This window comes from Citrus clementina, unplaced genomic scaffold, assembly GCF_000493195.1.
Source record: "Citrus clementina cultivar Clemenules unplaced genomic scaffold, Citrus_clementina_v1.0 scaffold_8, whole genome shotgun sequence".
Lineage (NCBI taxonomy): Eukaryota > Viridiplantae > Streptophyta > Magnoliopsida > Sapindales > Rutaceae > Citrus > Citrus x clementina.
This window is the reverse complement of record NW_006262022.1, coordinates 5,069,002-5,078,920: the sequence shown is the minus strand read 5'-3', so window position 1 is coordinate 5,078,920 and position 9,919 is coordinate 5,069,002. Positions and strand designations below refer to the sequence as shown.

Genomic DNA, 9,919 nt, shown 5'->3' with positions numbered 1-9,919 from the left:
TAACACCGTCACTTTTCCACCTTTGTGTTTTATAAACAAAGTATGGTCTGAATTACTTTGTTTATAACCAGCAGCTTTCATTGTCGCTGAAAACCTCCCAAACCATGCCCTAGGTGATTGTTTTAGTCCGTACAAGGACTTCTTCAGCTTACATACTTCATTCCTACGCATAGAACTATGTTTGACACCAGGAGGTAGCTCCATATAAACTTCTTCTTCTAAATCTCCATTGAGAAAAGCATTTTTGACATCGAACTGTTTCAAGGGCCAATCTCGATTTGCTGCTATAGAAATAATAATACGAATGGTATTTATCTTGGCTACTGGTGCGAAAGTGTCTTGGTAATCTATTCCATACCTTTGTGTATATCCCTTTGCCACTAGTCTCGCTTTATACCTATCAATGCTTCCATCCGCTCTGAGTTTTACTGTGAATACCCATCTACATCCAATTGTTTTCCTTCCCTTAGGTAGTGAAACCAATTCCCAAGTGGCATTTTTTTGTAGAGCTTCCATCTCTTCATTCATCGCCTTAGTCCATTTTGGATCCTCCAAAGCATCCTGTACACTACTAGGAATAGATATAGTGGATAATTGATTAATAGTAAGTGCATATGATTCACATAACCTATGAGATGACATGTAGTTACTGATTGGGTATTTTATTTTGGATTTGGGATCAGGTTCATATTGTTTCTTTGGAATTCCTCTATTTAACCTTTGTGGATATCTAGGATTCATGTCTTCTACAGAAAAAAAAGGTTCATTAGACTCATTAGACAATGGATTTGAAATTACCTGAGGAGGAACACTTTCGGTTAATTCTTCAGTTAATGGTGTAGACATGGGTAGCTCTAGTGGCCTTGATTGTGCTTCAGACATGTCCAGAAAATAGGAGGGATCACATTCGGTTTCAGTCATGTTATCACACCCTTGTTGAACCTCATTTCCATCACCGTTTTGAAGTTTTTCGACCATGTGCTCTAATTCTACAAATTCATCTCCTCCTTCATTTTCCCTTTGACCATTCTCTTCACACAAACTCTCCCCCTGGAGGGAATGGTAAGAGATTCCCCCTGAATAATAAGGTTCTAATTCATGAAAAGAGACATCCAAAGTTACCTGTAATTTTTTTGTGTGTGGATCATAGCACCTATAACCTTTTTGAAGATCAGAATAGCCAATAAAAACACAGCGTTTGGCACATGGATCAAGTTTAGTTCGTAAACTTTTTGGAATGTGAGCATAAACAATACAACCAAATATTCGGGGTTCAAGATTAGGAAGATGAGGAATGGAGAGTAAGGATTGCATTTTTTGTTGGGGAGTTTGAAAATCTAGCACTCGTGAGGGGGTTCGATTAATGATATAAGCTGCAGATTTTACAGCTTCTCCCCAATAAAACCGAGGCATGTTCATGCCAAAAAGAGAAGCACGAACCACCTCTAAAATCTGTCTATTTTTCCTCTCAGCCAGCCCGTTTTGTTGTGGGGTGTAAGTGCATGAGGTCTGATGACGAATTCCATGAATGTTTAAAAACTTGCCAAGAGAGGCATCCATATACTCAGTACCATTGTCAGATTGAAGTACACGAATCTGCTTTTGATATTGAGTACTTACCATTTTGTGAAATTCTTGAAAGGCTAGACATACATCGCTTTTTTTTATAAGTAAAGACACCCAAATCATTCTAGTACATTCATCAATAAATGTCACAAAAAAACGAGCTTTAGAAAGAGAAGCAACTTTTGCAGGACCCCAAACATCGGAATGAATCACCACAAAAGGTTCTAGACTTTTATTTAAACTTGGTAAATAAGAAGTACGATGGCTTTTAGCCATCTCACAAATGTCACAATGAAAATTCAAATCATTTAGAGTTGAAAAAAGATGAGGCTGTAATTTTTTGAGATAACCAAAAGAAATGTGTCCTAATCTACGATGCCATAACCAAACATTTGCCTGAGTTCTATCTTTATTAGAAGCTTGATTTGCCTGACTGATATTTGGTCCCTCATTTTCTGTCAATTCCAAGTAATAGAGTTTACCCCGTCTAACACCATAACCAAGAATCTTCCGAGTTAGAATGTCCTGAAAAACACAAAAAGTGGGCCAAAACGTTACAGTGCAAGCAAGTGTGGAGGTAATTTGGCTAACCGACAAAAGATTATATTCAAGGGATGGGACAACAAGAACTGTATCTAATGTAAGAGTATTACTCAGGGTAATAGACCCTTCCCCAATAATAGGAGAAGTACTACCGTTTGCAGTGGAGATAACAGATTGAAAAGAGGGAAGAACAGATTTTAATTGGCTAGAATCTCTGGTCATATGCTCAGATGCACCTGTATCAATAATCCACATTCTATTCTTAGAAGTTACAGAACATACAGATGTCTTACCAATAATACCTGGGTGGGCAACATTTGCTGAAGGGGATGGTTGTTCTTCATCCTTTGCTGCTGTCACATTAGCCTTCCCAGATATTTTCTTACGGGGCTTCTTTGAGAAATCCCACCAATCTGGATAGCCAATGATTTCATAGCAGCGTTGTTGTGAATGACCTTTTTCTCCGCAGTGAGTGCACACAAGGTTGTTAACTTTGCTGGATGATTGATTGCCTCGATTTTTCGAATATCCATTTCGGTTTTGACTGGCCAGCATGGCAAGGTTCTCCGAAATTAAATGAGAGCCTCCCATTGTTTGTCTCTGTTGGTAATCCCTTCTAACATAAGCATATGTGCTTTCTAAATCAAGTTTTGGGTCTTTTCGCAATATTTCTCCACGAACCTGTTCAAACTCTGAGTCGAGGCCACTTAGAAAAATATGAACTCGAAGCCTAGCCATTGCAGAATGCAGCTGTAACACCCCTTCGACTGTGCCTTCTTGAGTGGTAGTCCTATGATCGATTTCCTGAAAAATGGCAACCAGTTCATTGTAATACGTTGGCAATGGTCGCCCATCCTGTTTGGTAGAGAAAGATCTCTGGTTCAGCTCAAAAATACAGGTTTCATCAGTTCCGTCATAGAAGGTTTTTGATACAGCCTCCCATATATCTTTGGCTGTAGGGAGACGAATAAATCGTTGCATCAACGATGGACTCATTGAGTCAATCAACCAACTCTTGACTCTTTGATTTTCAGTAATCCATGATCCAAGATTAGGATCTCCAGGTGCTGGTTTCTTCGTTTCTCCAGTAAGATAACCAGCTTTGTTGCGAGCACTAATCCGCATCTCCATGAGTTGAGACCATAATGAGTAGTTGGTCTCATCTAGAGTGATTCCAGTTGGAAATGCCGAGTTGTCTTGATGAACAACAACTTGTGGTGCTGGTGGTGGGATAATATCCATTGATACGCCTGTGAAAGTTCACAACAACGGTGAATATTCAGAATACGAATACGAATTTCGAGAGAAAAAAAAGAAAAAGAAAATATTCGGTTGTCAACACAAATTCTCTTGATAAGGAACCTGCTCTGATACCATGTCAAAGAAAGGTTTCAATGCAGAAAATAATTCTGTCGTATATTCTTCTCCAAATCAGAGGCAATATATGAAGCTAATTACATCCTAAAAAAGGAAGAAATAAATTGTTTCTATATTTAAATACAAGAGTGATCAACTAAAAGATTCCCGGACGTAATTACAAAATCAATTCTATAATTGACAGCACATGCCAACAGCTCATGCTAGCTCACGACGACACCTACAAATTCCAAGGATAAGGTAGAATCTATTCTTGATTTGATTTTTATATCTAATAATATTATGATTGAAATTGTGCAAGAAACTTAAGTTGAAGAGACAATAATTGTTCACGGAGATGATAAAGTTGATATGATCTTGCCAATTGAAGTTGAACCTAAGCGAGTTTACTAAAGAAAATCTTTTTGAGTTTATTGATATAGTTATGTATGTACATCAAAGATAAGAAAGTTGTACTAGACGAGCACTTAGCTTTAAAGAAAAAATTGAATAAAAAGAAAGTTGAGCATAGTATAGAGAAAGCTAAGAGAACTTATTGTGGCTTCTTCATATGAGTTTGCATATTTTAGAAGAGCCATAACTAAAAGCAAGAAGAAATTGAAATTTTGGTACTGAGTTTCAGGAAAAGTTTATGCAAACTACTACATGTTTGTATTACAAAATTAATGGCTCCTTCATTACAAGTTTCATCCTCTGGATAATCTTTTGTTTTTAGGAAAATTTAAGAACACTTTTTTTTTAAGAAAAAGGAAGAGACTGATGTAGGAAGCATATGGGTTAGAATTTAGTAAAAATTACAATATTTGAGTCAATTTAATATTTAGAATTTTATTAAGATTTATCTTATTTTAGTTATTTGATTCATATTTATAATTCTAGTTTGGTCAGGATTTTAGATTAACATAATAGGAGACAAGTTAGAAAAACACAAATTTTAATACAATACATAATAAAAGACACTAAATTAAAGTGTTTATTTTTTCTTATTTTTTAGTTTATCTCTAATTTTATTAAAGTAAAAATTCTCTTATTAAAAAATAACTTTAGAAAGAGAGAGAGTTATCACCCATATGATCAAAACCCAACATATATATACAAGCAAATAAAATTTTGTTCAATGAACAGAATCACTATCCCAACATCTTCCAATCGAAGAAAAACACATGATCCCAAAAGTCATGCAAGTGCTGCGCTATTTCATTTTTACTTTTTAAAATGACGAACAAAGTCCAAATTAAATAGTTAACCTTATTTCTCCGAGGATTTTATTTCGGTGTCCAAAACATAAGAATAATACTTGACATTAAGGGTGCAAAATAAATAAAAGAATCGAAGTTGAATCGAATGATAAATGAATTGAATCAAAATTCTGTTGATTCGGATTTAATTCGTTTATTAAACAAATTAAAATTTTAGGATTCGAATTCGATTCATTCATTAAACGAATATTTGGTTTAATTCATTTAATTCACTTAGTAGAATTAATAAACAAATCGAATCAAATTTGGATTCATTTATAATGTTTATTATATAACGAATCAATAACAAATCAAATTGAATATAACTTCATTTACAAAAATATAATTAATAAACAAAAATTAAGTAAAATAAAATATAAAAGACCATAAATTTAACACCCTACAAAGTACAAATTATAATCACTTATAATTACTATATTAGCCTTCAAACCTTAAAATTTTTTCATCAATATTTAATGTTAAATAAATAATTTAATTAAACGAATAATAAAAATTTTTATCGAATTTTGATAATAAATGAATCAATGTTCTCAACTCATATTCTAATTGTTTAATTAGCAAATCAATTTGAATGCACTCATTTATTAAATAAATTAACTTTTTCAAACTCAGACCCATTTAATTCGCATTGAATCAAACCGAACAAATAAATCCTGACCCGAATTGTCATCCTTACTTGACATTACTTGTTTTGATGAATTATTTTGTCTATTAAATACATCAAGAATGACATTTTTGTCACTTTTAGAAATTGTTTTTATCACTTTGGTGTCAAAAAAGTCATCATTAAAAGTTAAATGTGACGTTTTAACAAATAATTTATTTATTTATTATAATTTGCAGATGTCTAGGAAATCAATATGTAGATTTAATTCACATCTATTTAGACCAAACGACAAGAATAATAATAAAGAACGCCACCTTTGATTTTTATTGCCGTCAGCATTTTTTTACAATAAATATTTTCAAGACCCTACAAGTGAGGTATGTATTAAATGAATTTATATAAAAAAAATTTAGGTCGTTATTATTTTTTAAAAAAATTACTTATCCAATATTGTTCATTTGGTCCTTTTTTTTTTAATTATATCAGATTTTTACTCAAATTATAACTCATATTTTATGAAATTACTACACTAATATTTAAATCAAATAATTACTGGGATCAATTTATAAATTAAAAATCTTATATAGCACAATTTAAATTTTAAAGACATCTACTCCACTCATATTTAACCCTCTTTAATATTCGATGGATGTCCATTCTAATCATATTACGAATGGGAGAAAACTATCTTCATCTCAAATTGAGAAACAACTCGAACCCGAGTGGCCTAGCTCGTATATTATTGAATACGGAAAGCTTCAACATCGAAAGTTCCGACTCCAGAATATTCAACGATTCAACCACATGCTAGTCAAAATTGGATTAGAAGAAATTATTTGAAGACTCCAATTTCCAAAACTTTGTAAATATCAATTTAATATTTTGTAAATGGAAGCAACATCAACATTACAAATCACATGGATAAAACCACAGGGTCTAATTACAACAATCATAAATTGGGATTTCTTCATGGAGAAGAAGCTAAACGATTATTTTGCTCGAGCAGCTCACCAAAACGTGCAAAAACAACTGTATTTCCATAATTCCATCTGAACAAGTCATTGACAAAAATGCAAATAATACAAATTTCAGAAGCATCCATTCTACCTCTGGATAACGATTGACGCCAAAATGATTACCAATAAGGAGTGAAATTATGCCAGAAGTAAATCATGTAGGCAGTGTAAAGAAACAATGCAAGATAGCGAATATGATTGTGACACATTCCAAATAATGCCAATGAGAATTATAATGACTTGAGAGAAAATGAGCATGAATGACAAAAATGCTTCCTTAGGATACACTCCAAGTGTTAACAATACACCAGAACCGTACTAAATTTTGTTAAAACAAAGAGTACGGTAGCTAGGATGATGGACAAGAAATCTAAATTATTAAGTTAAGGAAAGGAAATAGCCAAGGACGACAAAGGAAACTTCGAAGAAATATGATGAATAACAAAACGATGTTAGTAAGGCAAAGAAATTCAATGACAGACATAAGAATCCAAGTAGATATGAATGAATGATTGAAGGTCATGCTCACAGATCTATGATTTCAAGTAATCGACTTAAAGATGATAGTTAATCTTTCAACATCAATTAAACATGACATTATCTGAGGACCAACACTTCTCATTGCGTAAGTAAATTGGGTAAGAACAGAGTGAGCATGTGTTGCCTCACGGCAAAGCATTCCTCAAAAAACATGAAATTCTGAAAATTTAAATGCAAAAAAAAAAAACTTTTGCGCTTTATAATGGAAATCAATTTCCCAAAAAGCCGGGGTCCCACCGGTTGGGCATTTAACCCAAATATTTTCTCCCCCCCCCCCCCCCCCCCAAAAAAAAAAAAAAAAGGCTTGCTTAAGGGCCAAGACTAAGCTAAATGGCAGTTTCAGAGGGGAATCGGGAAACCATCTGGAAATGGGAATCATTAAAAGTGCCTTCTTTACAGATGCTTGATTGGGAAAAGAAGGTGAAAATCCAATTAATAACATACTTTAGAGTCATTTATAGCAGTTGTATCTATAAAAGTGCCTTTGTTTACAGAACATGACTTTAGGCAAAGTTCACAAATGATAAAATGGATTGAATATATTTACATGGGCACCTTATAGGTCCTTGAAGAAGTGCAAACATCTTATTAATACAAATACCTGTATTAATTCAGCACATATATCACCAAAGTATCAAAGTACAAGACCCCAGGTTCAAGAATTTATACCACCAAAGTTACTGGAGCAAACAATACAACAGTATGACTACAAGACCGAACAGCACATAATGTGACCCAAAAAATTTGAAAAACAATAAGAAAAGAAAAAATAGAAAGCCAACAGAGAAGAAACAATAATAACTTAGTTAATCTATCCAGACACCCTTCTCTATATTAATACTCTCTAACCAAAGATTATGGTCAAGTTATGTAACTGTCTGCACTGGATACTTGTCAATGCAATCTTCCCACGGACTATTAGGGGAGGGCTTCACATTCCGAAGGGCCTGCCAGACCGCACTATTACATTTGAAACCACTCCCAAAGGCAATCTGCCAAACCCGGTTCCCCCTTCGCATCCTACCTTTTGCCTCAGTGTAAGCCAGCTCATACCAAATTGAACTTGATGATGTGTTACCAAACCGATGTAAAGTCATCCTAGATGCCTCAACGTGTTCTGGGAGAAGCTGCAAATTCTTCTCAAGCTCGTCAATCACAGCTCTCCCTCCAGCATGTATGCAAAAATGATCAAAAGCGAGCTTGAAATCAGGAATATAAGGCTTGACTTTGGCATTAGAAAACTTCTTGGCAACCAAAGTTGCAAAGAAGAGAAGTTGCTCGCTTATAGGAAGAACAAGGGGACCTAAGGTAGTGATGTTGGCCTTTAGGGCCATACCAGCAATAGCCATTAAATCTTTCGACAAGGACACCCCAGTTTTTCCAGCATTGTCTTGTTCTTGATAAACACACTTAAATGCATTATCATCAGCTCCTTTATGTGTCCTCACTACATGAACAAGCTTATACTTAGCCCGGCGCCTATCCTTGGCTTTATTTGATAGCAAAACCGCGGAACCCCCAACTCTAAACAAACAATTGGGTATCAACATGGACTTCTTGTTCCCAAAATACCAATTCTGAGTAATATTTTCAGTACTGACAACAACAGCATAAGTATTTCTATGTACTTGCAGCATATCCTTAGCAAGATCAATAGCTATAACCCCAGCACTACACCCCATACCACCAAGATTAAAGCTCCTAATATTACCCCTCAACTTATACTTATTAACAATCATAGCAGATAACGAAGGTGTAGGATTAAACAAACTACAATTAACGACAAGAATACCAATATCTTTAGGCTTGACATTAGTATTAGCAAATAAATTATCCAAAGCACCAAACATCACCTGCTCTGCCTCCTCTCTAGCAGCGGCCATTGAAGGCCTAGGTGGCAAATAATGCATAGCGTCAGGCACATAAGTTTCTTCACCAAGTCCCGATCTTTCCAAAATCTTGCGCTGAAACTCCAATGAAGACTCATCAAAATCACCAGTCAGCCTCGAATGCTCCATGAACTGATGAAATTTGACTTGCAGATGACAAGGAGGGCGGTAACAAGAAAAATCAACCAAGTAAATGGATCTGGGCCGACTCATGATGTAAACAGTGGATCCAAAAACAAGAACAGCCGAGCAAATAATGACACTGACAAGATTATACTTGAGATGGAGCCACAACTGGTGAATGTCATCTGGGTTCATTTGTGATGCCTCAATGATAATGACAGCCATTAAAGGAACTAACAAAAGGGTCAGAAGATGAGTCATCAAGTAGTGATAACCCAACTTCACATACTTTAAATTCACACTCTGAAGAAAATCTGGCAGCCTCCTGCTCTGCCGGATCTGAACACCACCACCATTAATAGTACTCATGGCGGATTGAAACTTTAAACAAAACAGAGTGATTCTTGAGGTGGGTATTTTCGTATAGCAATATGATATATATAAACTGTGCAAACTATCGGTGTACGTATGAAGAACGGATCTTTTGATGATTAAAAAAAAAAAAACAGCAAACAATCTTTGCTTTGGAACTGGGAGTTTGAGTTGGTGGGTTTAGAGAGGGTTGATGCAACTGTAACAACGACCAGAAGCCATTGTTAAACACGTAGATGGATTAAAAGAATGGGATTCAGAGAGAGAGAGAGGCTGTTCAAAACATCAAATCAACAAAAAATTATCAATTTTTATATTTATTTTTATTTTGTTTGCTGCGTTTGCTCTGCTACCTCCCTCTCTCTCCGTGCATCTACCACCATTTCCTGTCGAGAGCCATAAACTTATATAGAGTCGAAAGATAACATCTAGACCCTCTATTGTTTAAATATTCTTAAATGACGATAAGTTTCTCTATCTGCTTTGATTAGGTCCTCTTTTGTTCAAACTGACTAAAACACCCTCGAAGAATTGGATTTGCAACTCAATATTTGGAAAGGGCTAGGGTGATTTTGGAATTTTGGAAGAGTCAAAGTTGAGTTGGCTGAAATTTGAAAGCGGCTTTCT

The 9,919-nt window shown here is 34.9% G+C and overlaps 1 protein-coding gene across 1 annotated transcript; it reads right to left on the bottom strand.

The window, feature by feature from the left end:
- Nucleotides 1-7,429: 7,429 nt before the first annotated feature.
- Nucleotides 7,430-9,654, bottom strand: LOC18035484 (3-ketoacyl-CoA synthase 4). Its single transcript, XM_006423215.2, has one exon. The coding sequence runs from the start codon at nt 9,287-9,289 to the stop codon at nt 7,775-7,777; it is 1,515 nt and encodes a 504-aa protein (XP_006423278.1). The 5' UTR covers nt 9,290-9,654; the 3' UTR covers nt 7,430-7,774.
- Between the last annotated feature and the right edge of the window lie 265 nt (nt 9,655-9,919).